Source organism: Morus notabilis, unplaced genomic scaffold (genome assembly GCF_000414095.1).
Source record: "Morus notabilis unplaced genomic scaffold, ASM41409v2 Scaffold61, whole genome shotgun sequence".
NCBI lineage: Eukaryota > Viridiplantae > Streptophyta > Magnoliopsida > Rosales > Moraceae > Morus > Morus notabilis.
In genome coordinates this window covers 193436-207336 of record NW_010362732.1, presented here as the reverse complement: position 1 = coordinate 207336, position 13901 = coordinate 193436, and the positions used below count along the sequence as shown (strand labels likewise).

The 13901-nt window shown below is 33.0% G+C and overlaps 1 protein-coding gene across 1 annotated transcript in view; it reads left to right on the top strand.

Annotated features, from left to right (window-relative positions):
- Nucleotides 1-11196: 11196 nt before the first annotated feature.
- LOC21396386 (transmembrane 9 superfamily member 8) overlaps nucleotides 11197-13901 on the top strand; it is a 4333-nt gene continuing 1628 nt past the window's right edge. The window contains exons 1-6 of the mRNA XM_010102722.2: nucleotides 11197-11437; nucleotides 12482-12646; nucleotides 12731-12840; nucleotides 13061-13163; nucleotides 13254-13366; nucleotides 13446-13599. Coding sequence (XP_010101024.1) covers nucleotides 11318-11437; nucleotides 12482-12646; nucleotides 12731-12840; nucleotides 13061-13163; nucleotides 13254-13366; nucleotides 13446-13599 — 765 coding nt within the window. The 5' untranslated portion in view covers nucleotides 11197-11317. The remainder of the gene's footprint in view (nucleotides 11438-12481; nucleotides 12647-12730; nucleotides 12841-13060; nucleotides 13164-13253; nucleotides 13367-13445; nucleotides 13600-13901) is intronic.

Sequence of the window (13901 nt, the reverse complement as noted above, 5' to 3'; positions counted from 1 at the left end):
AGACGGAGTAGGGGACTGTGATACAGGGTGGCGCAGAGGACTTTTAAGGAGCCTTTTGTGCCGTTAAAGCACGCCACCTTTTTTTGACGATTTTGCCCCTGCTCCTTTTCTCTTTTCTCCGTTTTACCCCCTCCGTCTTCGTGCCTGCAATTGGTAGCTAGCTCTCCATGTTCATTTTTACCGCTTTTGACGCGTAGCATTTGTCTTTTGACTTTTTGACGCTACGAATACATAGATATCGAATATAAAATTGGAAGGGGAAACATTGAGAGGAAAATGCTTTTGCCCAATGGCTTATCACGTTGTAAATTTTTACTCTATTTTAAGCAGTTCTATAAAATTCAACCACGCGTTACCTTTTTTGCCCTTTTCTCGTCGTGATGCTCTTGCTAACTTGTCTAAATACAAACTGTTGTAATGTATACTATTTTATCAATTTTATTCTATTTTTTTCTGTTAGATTTTAAGGATTAAGTATCGGAGTATTAAATGGTTGTTTTTTTATATTTTTGAGTTACGGTAATTTACGTGATGATTTTTAATTAAATTTAAATTATAATTTGAGTTAAAGTTATAATTTGTGTTTGTGTTTAGATGTGTATATTTAAGTTATGATTTGAATTGAAAATCTTTTTGAGTTTGTATTTAGGTGAATCAAAACTTAATTTGTATTTAGATAGTATTTTAATAAAAACTCAATAGTGATAACAAATTTTAATAAGGTATACAGGTGAGGTTTTATTCGTCTTTTCGTTGTGCATGTACAGAAAAAAAATTATCTTAATCATAATTAAAATGAAAAAGTTATGACATTTTTAATAATATAAAAAATATTGTTTATTAACTTGAATTCGAGTTTATGAACTCGAGTTGAAGAGGAAACTTAAACTCGAGTTTAGTCCCAAACTCGAGTTCAAACTCAAATTTTATAAAAGAACATTAACTTGAATAAAGTTGTAACTCGAATTTAAATTTTTTCTGAGTTTCGTTGTAAAAGAACAACCCTTAAGATTTTTATGTTTTGTTCAAAATTTTGAGATGTTAAAATTTTTTATCAAATGTGTTTTCTTATTAGAATTTAACACGATAATCATCAAAATGAACAATATTAAAAAATTTTACAAATTCAGCAATCAATTGTCAAAATTATAAATTTAATAGTAAGTTGTCAAAACCCCATAAATTCAGAAGATAAATGTACAAAATACACATTTTTAATTCATCCACTTTCAACTAGTTATTTTCAACAAAGGTGTAACATGTAAAAATAACACACACAACATTATATTTGTTTTATTATCTAACATTCATAATCATATTTTACCAATAATAATGTTTCAATTAATAATAAAGTTTATTTATTGTAATAAATTTTATATTTCTTGAAAATTGTTAATATATTTTTTAAAAAGAAAACGTTATAATTATGAAATAAATATCACGTTATATATATTTTTATATGTTAGCAGTGCAGGACTTTTTTTTTTTTTTTTTTTTTTTTTTTTTTTGGGGGGGGGGAAAAAAAAAACCAGTCCTTTTTTTTTTTCTTTTTTTTTTTTTTTCTTTTAGCTTCCCTTTTCAAAAGAGGGCAACTTCAAAGTTCAAACTTGCATTAGCAGTCAAGTTTTAAGCAAAAAACAATAAAATAAAAGTAGTTGGAGTTTTGCATTCCACTATTATATTCGTGCCACTAATCTCTTTGTATATTGCATTTTTAATTTTTATAGGTGTTTTATAATTATATATGTGATAATTATATAGGTTTATCGACCTATAATTAGTAAAAGATTGCATTAATCATGTTATTTTACTGGTTTAAATCACAATTCAAGTATTTACTGTAATATTTTCTCTGATAAAATTTTAAATTTAACTTATTATGCTACAATATTTTTTCTTATATGAATTTATTTTTTAACTCAAATTCTCAACTCGAAATAAAAAAATGTACAGGGCCTATAGTTTATTCCTAAAGGAAAATTCTATACATTAATTTTTTTTTCCTCTCTGAGTATGTGTTTATTAGGTGAACTCTCATGTTAATTTCATATAAAAATATCCCTAAAAACTACAGAAAAATGGTATATCCCTTTACCAATTTGTTCTACATGAAGAAAATTTGATTAAAAAATACTTTTGCGGGAAGAAATTAAAATTATATTATCTCAAACGTTGTACCGACCACCCCTTATCATAGGTGAAAGATTCCTTCTGAACGTGATTAGTGCAGTAAAAATCTTTGTTATGATACTATATATCAATTAATTAAGCATGTGGTTTCTAATAATCCAATCATTTTATTAGGCTATTCCAACCCCACCAAAACTACCTACAGCAGTCGGGTTAAACCAATCATTAACGACTAGCATCGTGAATCAGATCCCAAGCACTATTAAATAAATATAATAGCCCATAGATACGAGTAAAACGACAACTTTTAAGTTTATCACTAGAGACTTACGTTGTTTAATTAAGCTAACTTGCAAAACAAAACTGTTATTTATTTAATTTTTTTTTTATATAAGAAAGTCTCAGTGTTTCACTTTACCTTACGCAACACCTAATGCATGAGGGTCAACTTAGTGAAAAAATGGAAAACTTGTACGTCTTATGGCTTCAACACATATATATTCTTACATTTTATGCTGAGTAGATCCACTCAACTGTATCTGTGTGTGTTTTTTTTTTTTCAAAAATTAAAAACTGTGTTTGGTTCATGGATTAGAACCATGTGATTAGAATTATTTTCAGTTTACGTGTATTTTTTATGAGAGAAAATACTGTAGCGAATCACGAACCATGATTCAAATCAGGGAACGAATCTCTCTACCAAACATCATAATAAAAGATGTCAGTAATCTTATTATTTGAAATAATCAGGAATATTATATAATTCCAACGTAAATTGAACAAGTTTATGAACTTCTCCGCATATGATTTTATTTTATTTTAATTTCCCTAGCAATTGTGGTCCTTTTGTGTCTTGTAAATTATTGTAATCGTAAAAAAGAATATGCTTGAACTTTCTGCAGCGTTTCCCGTCATAAGATTCGAGTATGAAATCATACTTGCTTTTTTAAGGTTCTGTTTATTTTATCGATTTGAGTTTTATTGTAGTAAAAAATTATCATAAATAATTGCATATCCGTTTAGTTCGTTGATTCGAATTTTTAATTCGAGTTGAGATGTGACTTTATGTGAGAGCTTTTTATTGTAACAAAAAAGTTAGATGTGACTGTTTCTGAGAACTTTTTACTGTAGCAAAACTCAAATTCTAAACTCGAATCGGTGAAATGAACGAAACATTAATTTTTTTATTACAGTAAAAAGCTTTCATATAAAATCACATTTTAACTCGAATTAAAAATTTAAATTAGCGAACTAAACGAGCTCTAAATACACGTGGTATTTTGCCTTTTGAACTGGGAAATTATTTATGGCCAAATTCTATAAAACCATATTATTGCTCGGGTCTCAAATTTCGACTGATCAAGCAGCCTCAAGGGTTATTCTTCACAAGTCGCATGAAAACAATACCGCTCGACAAGACTCACTTTTTGCAAGTTAAAGCTGGTATTTTGGATTAAAAAAAAAATTTGACTATCTTTTTTTTTTTTTTTGCTAATAAAAAAAATTCACTAGTTGGATACGTGCTAGTATATACAACTGCTGCTTGACAGTTGACACACACAGATTAAAAATAAAATAAAAAATAAAAAAACTTGCACATTGCACATGTTGGCCTTGAAAGCATTTTCTTGACATACAACAATGAGTTTAAATTCCCACATTGTTTCTAAAAAAAAAAAAAAACTAACATTGTTTTTAGCTTTCAAAATATTTGGTACAATGAATAATTCATAACTTATAGCTAGTTTCTATTTTTTAATTAATTTTAAAAAATATTCTGTTTGATTTACAAATTTAAATTTTATAAAAATACTGTAATAATAACATATAAAAAACGTATCCCAATCACCGCACCCTCCATACGCTTAAATGCTCCATATAGTGTTCTCTGTTTTCCACCTTTTTTTTTCTTGAAGAATATGAAAAAATTATAAGATACGTTTAGTTCATTAATTAAAATTTTTAATTTAAATTAAGATATAATTTTATGTAAATTTATTTTATTATAATAAAAAAATTAATTATAATTATTTTTAAAATTTTTTATTATAATAAAACTCAAATTTTAAATTTCAATCATTAAAATTCAAAACCTCCACTGCACATCCACTCGATTTCACACGACACACACGAACAAAAGGAAAAAAGAAGTACCAACTTCTATCGAAGGGCTAGAGAGCTATCTTTACTTACAGAATAGCCATAATCTTTTTACTGATAATGAGCTGGGAAGATGTCATGCACGGCAGCCTTGTAACATCAGCAATTTTTATTTATATTTTTCAAACAAAAGTTGGAATACTGTTATCATTAGAGCTAAGATTGTAATTATTTCCCCAAAATAATCAAGTTATCCTACGAGCCTATGTTTTGATTCTTTACCCTTTTTTCTTTTCTCTCTTTACCCCTTTTGTTTCCTGAATTCCTGTTTTCTGTTCAGCCAAAGAAATTGGTCTTCCTTCTTTCACCGGGGCATGGTTACAGCCTCACTTTACGAATTTAAATTTTTAATTTAAATAAAAATGTGATATTTTTTAAAAAAATTTAATTATAATAAAAAAAATTAAATGTAATATTTTTTAAAATTTTTAACTGTAAAAATTAAAAATTAAAAATTAAAATTGATAAAATAAATAAAACTATATTCCTTATCCACTTATTATATATATATATATATATGTGGTCCATCTATCATCTACTTCATGGTCCCAAAGGCTACTTATAATGTGTGAAGTTTGGAGTAGAAAAATGGTAGCTAGTAGGGGGACCCTAGCCTTGCACATGTGTCCCGCTTAATTACTCAGACCAAATGACCCTTTCAGATTCAGTCCCTCGCCACCTTTACAGCTGCGACATGATTGCCCCGGCAGTCAACTAACTACCCACCCCTAGCTCTCCAAAAATCATTAATAGAGTGTTTAGTATGAAAATTGATGTTATAATTTAAATCATGAGTAATAATTTATTATAGTATTTTTTTTATAAAAAATATATTTAAATTGAAAATAGTTAAATTATAGTTTTGAATTTATGAATTAAATAGAGTATAAGTTATACTTATTTAGTTTTATTTTTGAATTATAGTGACTTGAATGTAGATCTTGAGTTAAATTTGAGTTATAATTTAAGTTAAAGTTGTAACTTAAATTTGTATTTAGATATGCACATTTAAGTTATGATTTGAATTGAGAATTTATTTAAGTTTGTGTTTGCGTGAGTCAAAACTTAAATTTGTATTTATATAGTATTTTAATAAAAACTCAATGGTGATGAAAAATTTTAATAGGGTATATGAGTGAGATTTTATTCGTCTCTTTGTTGTAAACGTATAGAAAAAAATCATCTCAATCGGAATTAAAACGAAAAAGTTATGCCGTTTTTAAGAATAGAAAAAATATTGTTCATTAATTTGAGCGTGAGTTTAAAAACTTGAGTTGAATTCACTTGAACTCATATTTTAATCTCAAACTCAAATTAAAACTCGAGTTAAAATTCAAGCTCAAACTCAAATTTTTTAAATGAACATGAATTTAAATAAAATTGTAATCTGAGGTTTTTTTTTTGAGTTTTACTAAAAAAAAAAAAAAAACAAGCCCTTATTAATCTCATACGCAAAAAGAGTTAATATTAATTAGTTTGATTTTAGGTATCTAGGAGATCAACTTGCGCGCACCTCGACTAAGAGTATAATTTTAGTTTAAATCAATGTTTGTTTATAAAAAGTAAAAAGTGGTTATAATTTGACTCACTCGGAAAAGAATTAGTGTTTATTTTAGATAGTTATGATTCAAAGTTTGAACCCTAATGTGATATTTTAAATCATACTCATCTCTGATTCTAAATTAGGTGGTTCAAATCTCTAATTTTAATTCTGATTTCATAACCATGATTTAAATTTAAAATCATGAATCATGATTATTGTTCTAAAATTAAAACTATAATTACTCTAATTTAAACTCTGATATCAATGAAGCCTAATTCTACAAGATTCGTGGATAGTGTGCTGGAAGATTCTCTATACATGTCAAGATAAGTTGCTAGTTTTTATGTTAAGAGGTATGACATCGAACGTCGCTAGTTTGTAACATCAAGGAATTTGCACTTTAAAAGGGTTGTGTATCACTTAAGCTAACTCCTTAGGGGGTGTTTGGTATGAGATAATCTTAAAGGTGAGAATGAGAATCTGAAAGATTTATATGTTTAGTACAATTATTGAACTTTTTTAAAACCCAATAAAGTTAAGCTCATAGGATTCACATTACCACATTTTGAGGTAATCCTAAACCCACCCAGTAAGGTGTTATTTACTTTCCCAGGAAAGTAATATCATGGAATCAAAATCTCTCTCACCCATTTCTCACGATTCTCACAAAATCACCATGCCTCACGAACCTCCAGTCCTGAACCCTAAACGGCGACGGTGGAGGCGGAGGTGGCGGTATTGGAATCAACGGCGACGGTGGAGGGCGATGATGGAGGTAGAGGCGGCGGCGGTGGAGGTGATGATGGAGGCAAAGGCGGCGGCGACGGTGGAGGCGATAATGGAGATTGCAAACGTCCCCTTAAGGTTAAGGGGGGGTTTTTTTTTTTTTGCCTAAAAAGTTTTCTGTATGGTGTTTGCTCCTGTGCTCCCAAAATTAATTCTTATAAGTGTTGGGGTCGCTTCAAAAATCATATAAATTTACGCTATTGTTGTGCATTTTCATGAGTACTGTATATATTAGAGATCGAATACTTTTTTTTTTTTTTTAATTCCATTACTTATAAGTGCTTCCACTTGGAAAACAATGGACAATTTACATGACTTTTTTTTTTTTTTTTTTTTTTTTTTTTTTTTTGCCGAGTCAATTTACATGACTTGAGTATTATATAAACTATTAAAATCCTAAAATTATCGTACAAGAAGCTTTTTACTTAAGTATGTATATCCCCTACTCATAGTGTATAGTTATGTCACATGCATCATAGGGGACCCATGCAATGAAAAACTCATTGTTCAGGGACACTATCAACGCGGTACTTTTTTTCATATCTAATTTAAAATAACCAGAATCTCCTTATAGCGTATTATTGGAACTAAAAACCTTAAAAAACAAGTTTTATTTGCTAGCATATGTAGAACTCAGTCGGTCTAATATAAGCGGAATAAAATTTATAGGCGGATGGAACTTTACGGGAACAACTCCTCCAAAAAACGACACTCTTTTGGCTGTTAAGGAAAAGGCGCATCTTTAGTTAAATGATTTGGATGTGTGACTCTAAAAGGAGGAATTATCAATTATGGTTGAATATAGGCGTGGGCATAAAACCATCATAAATAAATGATGATGGAGGCAATATATGGGCCCCAAACTCATAATGGTAAGGGCGTGGGCAAATTTATTTATATTATTATTTTTTTTTTATTTTTTGCTCTCCCCTCCTTTTTCTATTTGTCCTCTTTCTTTACTTCTCTCTTCTATCTCTTGCCAAATTGGCCGACGTGGGGGACCATTCGGCTCCCTTTATGCCCAACCTCTTCGTGTGTGTTTTGGAATAAGTTCCACGTTTTGGGTGATTGGTGCTATTTGGATCACAAGCTATATATTAGATTCCCTCCAGGTTTTATGCTCTCAAAAGCTCAACATGATTGTTCATCTAACTAGTTAGTATTTGCCTCATCCATCAACTTCTGCCCCCCATTAATCTCTCCCTATTTCCCTCTCAACACCATGAACACCACTTCTATTACATATATATATATATATTCCAAAATATATACTATACATAAAAAGGAAAAAAAATGTTTAATTTAAGAAAAAATGCCTTATCTAACATTCTTGTACCAATATTAATGTGGAGATGTGGAAATTATGAAGTTCAACATATAGATCAGTCGCTATTTAGTATTGTGAATAGAAGGAAGAGAATTTGCGATGTTAATATGTTATTGTGTGTCTGCTTCCGTTCATTTACTGTCCGAATTGACACGACAGTCAACACAAGTGGATGAGGGCTTCTCCTGATAGTACTAGCTCAGGAATGTATGGTTGCCTTGGCTCGTGCATTTATTTACTGATGACTACGTCTACGATGATGTTTGCATGCAAGATAAAGTAACGTGCAAATATATATATATATATATATATATGTTGACGCTAAAATTTCTCACACACCGATGGCCCACCGGCGAAGTATTGTTCCTACTTGGGCCCGCCGTGACGGGTGAGGTTTTGTCCCTTCATAAAAGGCGTCTCGCTGGGGTGAGGGGCCGGCACTCTCCCCGTGGGGCACTCTCCTGACCCCACCCCCTGTCGAGGTATTGTCTCCACTTAGGCCCAAGTGGGATGGTGACTCCATGCCCAATGGGGGAGTTTTGTCTCCCGTAGGAACGCCTCGCTGGTAGGAGGGGTTGGCACTCTGGTACATATACTTCTCCAGACCCCGTCTCCAACCGATGTGGGACTCTTGGTGTACAACAGTGCCCCCCGAGACGGGGGGACTGGGGAGGCAGGCCGTGGCCAAACGTCCCCAGCGGAGTCGCCAACTGTTGACGCCAGAATTTCTCACACACCGATGGCCCACCGGCGAAGTATTGTCCCCACTTGGGCCCGCCGTGACGGGTGGGGTTTTGTCCCTTCGTAAAAGGCGTCTCGCTGGGGTGAGGGGCCGGCACTCTCCCCGTGGGGCACTCTCCTGACCCCACCCCCCGTCGAGGTATTGTCTCCACTTAGGCCCAAGTGGGATGGTGACTCCATGCCCAATGGGGGAGTTTTGTCTCCCGTAGGAACGTCTCGCTAGTAGGAGAGGTTGGCACTCTGGTACATATACCTCTCCAGACCATGTCTCCAACCGATGTGGGACTCTTGGTGTACAACAATATACATGTTATATCTATGTGCGCATATATATATGTATATTTATATAAGAGTTGGACCGAGGTAATGGCAGAATATTGATTGATGAGCAAAGAGCCAAATATCATTGGGTGTTTTGATGATTACTAAAAACTAATATGAAATTGACCTTAGCTAGCCGGCTGATATTGTTCATATCTTCTGTACATTTGTTTACAGAAATGAAAAAGTCAAAATTCACCGAGACATAAAACTTAAACATTACCGAGCAACGTTTATTTGAGATTAAATCATAGGTCCGCGTTTATCAACACAGGAGGAGTTTATATGGACTTCTTACGAGCCCAAAAATACACATCTTTTGACCAGAAGGTCGCGTCCAATGTTGGAGGCTAAAGCTAAACGCTGAAGATGATTTACGTGAAAAACATGAAGGACCTAATTCGAGTTTAGAATTTAAATTTTATTACAGTAAAAAGTTTTAAAAAACAGTCATATTTAATTATTTTGTTATAGTGAAAAGTTTTCACATAAAATCACATTTCAATTAAATTAAAAATTTAAATCAACGAATTAAATGAGTCTGAAGAACGTGATTTTTTTTATCAGTCATTAAAATTCACTTTGTGGGACTCACTAGTCTAACTGAGATTGAGTAGAGATGGTACTGTAGGGAAGAAAAGATGAGCGAATAAAAGTATATTTTGATTCACCCACAGAAAGACAAGTGGTAAATTCTAAAACTGTAAATTAGAGCACGAGCGCATCCTAGTGTCAGTTTGTGCAGCACACGTTGAGAAAGCAACCAGACGCAGTCCCGGTTGAGCCCATCACATTCGATTCATGTAACGTACATGTATCTTTTTGTAAGAAAAAGAGTAAATACAAGGGGTATTGGTGGTGTTCGCATCGCAAATTAGTAATCGTGATCTCCCAATCATTTTTCTATATATATATATATATATATATATATATAAACCTAATCAATGTGGAATTGAATTGGTTCCCTTACAAAAGATGGATCTCACGTGATGAATCGGAACCTCATTCAATTCGATTGAATAGATGTACTCTTTATAATGCATAGATCTGAATCATTTGACTAAATTCGACAATGATAAATAAAAGATTTTTCCCCAAATTTCTTTTTTTTTTTTCCTTCCTTCCTTTTGTCCCTGTTTGATTTGCACGGAGCTATCATTTCTATTCATTTCGGATAGATTTTGTTTAAGTTCCGAAAAAATGGGATCGCATGGGTATGGGCTGCTTTGAAATTTAATGGGATCATAAGTAGAAAGGAGGAGGGAACTATTCAACACATCCATAATGCTTTGAGGTTCTTATGTGTCAAAATTTATATTTTGGGATCGTAAGGAAAATGCCAATAATCATACTTATGTAGATGAGAGAGGAAGGAGTTTGTACATGTCGTATTTTTTTATATAATTATCGACTTCCAAATACTACACAATTGACAACGTTGATTACATTGTTAAGAGTGCTTACTTAGACGAGTACCGTGATAGTTTCTAATTACCTTTTATTTTGTAGGACTGATAATAAATATTTCTAAAGCGAGAAATTCAAATTAATTCCATCAAATGTGATATGAAAATTGCACTAAAAAAAAAAAAGTGATATGAAAATCATATTTGTTACTAGGTCGATTAGCATACTCAACTTGTATTTGGATTGGGCCGCTATTTCTTTCCTCTTGTGTTGATTTTGACAATGGGCTTCTCCCCTGAGAAGGCCTGGAAACTGAGGATTTGCCGAGCAATGGGCCAACCGAGAAAGAAAAATACGACAACCAACACTTGTTATAGTCGGACTGGAAGCCCACGTGGCACAACCACAACAAGTACTGGAGATCACCGTACCCAATCACGCAGCAACTGGAGAGAGAGAAAGACAAAACACACAAAGTCCACGCAGCCCCAGACAATACCTGCAGTTTCTCTCTCTCTCTTCTCCCTCTTTGATCATTTTTATTTTTCATTTTTATGAAAAAATCTTTTTAGTATTTATTGTAAGAATTCGTCTCTAATTTTAATTTACAATCGTTAATTCTTTATAATATATATATTTTTTATAAAAAAATTTAATTTTAAAAATTAAATTCATAAATTATACTTCTAAACCTATAAATCAAAGGTCGTATTAATTTTTAATAGTCATTAATTAAGTCACGAGAAAAAAAGGAGAAAACAAAAAGACAAAAATAAAACCACCACGAGGACAAACAAACCTCCCCACCTTCAGAAATCAGATCTAAAAGAAGCTATCCCTCTCTCTCCCTCTCCATCTCTCTCTCTCTCGGTTTCTCTCACACCGACACATAGTCGGACGCCATGGAGTCTCCAAGATCTATGGCAGTCTCTGCGCTGTCGATCTTCGCAATCTTTCTGGTTCTCATCCATGGCGCCTATTCCTTCTATCTCCCCGGTGTCGCTCCCGAGGACTTCAAACAGGTCAGCTCCCTCGATCACAACATATCATGTGCAATTGTTTATGATCTGCCCGATCTGTATATTTAGGTTTTGGGATCTGTGTTTGATTTGATTCGGTGTAAGTTTCTTTTGTTTGGCTGGTGAGAAAATAGAGGGAAATGGATAGGCAATTTGCGAGATTGAGAATATTTCAAGCAATTAGGTTGACGGCGTATTGGATTCAGCTTAACTCTACTTGTTTGAAAATCCCTGGATTGATAGTTTTGATTTATCTTCTTTTGCTCTGTCTTATCGTATGAAGACTGATTTGATTTGGCTGGACTTTAAATTTGCGATTTTACTCCGGTGGATCGTCAAATTAACAAAATTTAGTTTAGTTATAACCATTCTGAATGTAATTTGCTGATTTCTCTGTTTAATCACCGGGAAAAGTTTATCAAGAAAAAGCGGAGCACTTGAATTGAAAGTAGATTAAATTTGCCTGAAAATTTGAAAATCTTTAACCCCGTTCATTTCACCGGTTCAAGTTGCATCTAACTTTTTTTGTTATAGTAAAAAACTATCTCACATAAAGTTACATCTCAACTCGAATTAAAAATTCAAATAAGCAAACTAAACTGACTTGAGTCATTTTGGTTTCCTTAGACTCCATCAGTTATGGAAATTGGGAAAGCAATAGCTATTGCATAAAGGATTGCATTGGGAGTTAGGCCTCGATTGACTAATGGTCCAAGAATTTGACGCTTACACAAGATGAATTATTAGTTATTGCATTCGCTTTATTTTGTTATATTAGTTTATTATGTTGAACATTGTCACTCTAAAGAAGCAAAATCACTAGAATCAGTTCATTTCCAGCTAAAGCAATGAAATTTTGCAAACTTCTGTGTCATTTATGTTTTTCAGTACGAAGAAGATGATTAATTTGGATTTGTCATTGCTGTGAGGCTGTTATTTCCTTGCGCTTGACTTGATTTATACTAGAAGTTTTATGTTGGTATATTTTACCATGTCTATTGAATTAATTTAATAGTTGGGATTATCTTTGGGAGTCTCTGGATGCAGGGAGATGACTTGAAAGTGAAAGTTAACAAATTGACTTCTACAAAGACTCAGCTTCCGTACTCGTACTACTCTCTTCCGTTTTGTCGCCCGAAGAAAATAGTAGATAGTGCTGAGAATCTTGGGGAAGTGCTTCGCGGTGACCGTATTGAGAACTCTCCATATGTGGTAAGTTTTGAATTTGATATAGTTAAATAACTAGAATCCTGCGCGATTATTTTATTCTTGTTGATATATGTGGAACATCTGCAGTTTAAAATGCGTGAACCACGGATGTGCAATATCGCCTGTCATGTAACACTTGATGCCAAAACCGCAAAGGAGTTTAAGGAGAAGATAAATGATGAATATCGGGTCAACATGTATTATTCTTGACCACATAAACTCATTTAGTATATGGGTTTAAACTAGTCATTATGACTTTTAAAGTTCAAATTTTTTTTGACTTTTGAAGTTTAAATTTTTGTGAGATAAAAACATTGTAGCAGAATTATGAATTTAAATTCTGAAAACCCATATACCAAACATATATCTTCGCGGTAGTTTTTAAGTTGCATCTAAATTTCCTCGCATGTATGTCAGGATCCTTGATAACCTGCCTCTAGTGGTTCCCGCACGAAGGCTGGATCAGGAATCTCCAATTTATCAGCTTGGCCATTATGTTGGACTGAAAGGACAATCTACGGTATAAGCAATAGTTGTTCGCATCAAAGAGCTTCGTTGTGTTGTGAATGCGAAAGTTTGCGTTTTACTGACGTTACTTGATTGTGACTAGGGTAAGGACGAAAAGTATTATGTCTACAATCATTTGTCATTTACTGTCAAATATCACAAAGATACGCAAACCGACTCGGCAAGAATTGTGGGTTTTGAGGTTAAACCATTCAGGTGGGTTCTTCTGTGCCCTTATTTCGCTTTAGAAGAGGAAATGGTGGTCTGTTACGTTAACAATATTAGTTGTGTACAGTGTTAAACATGAGTACGACGGAAAATGGAACGGACAGAACACTCGTTTAAGTACCTGCGACCCCCATGCAAAACAAACGGTTGTTAGTTCTAACACTCCCCAAGAGGTTGCAGAGGGAAAAGAAATTATTTTCACATATGATGTGGATTTCAAGGTCAGCTTCTCTAGCTTGAAATATAATTACCCTTTTGTTGTTGACTGATCTTCTTCACCTGTTCATACGAGCTCCGTATCTTGAACCTACTGAGCTAGATGCTCATGGAAACTGTTTAATATATTTTAAAATCCTTATTTATTGAGGTATTCTTGCTTTTTTCTTCTCTTTCTGCTCAACCTTGATCTAACAAGCTTTTAACCTGTGTTGGGATATTAAATGATTCTCACGTCTTCTCTTTGTTTTTTTTTTTTTTTTTTTTTTTTTTCCCCCCCCCCTTTTCGGGGTTGGGGGGTGGAGGG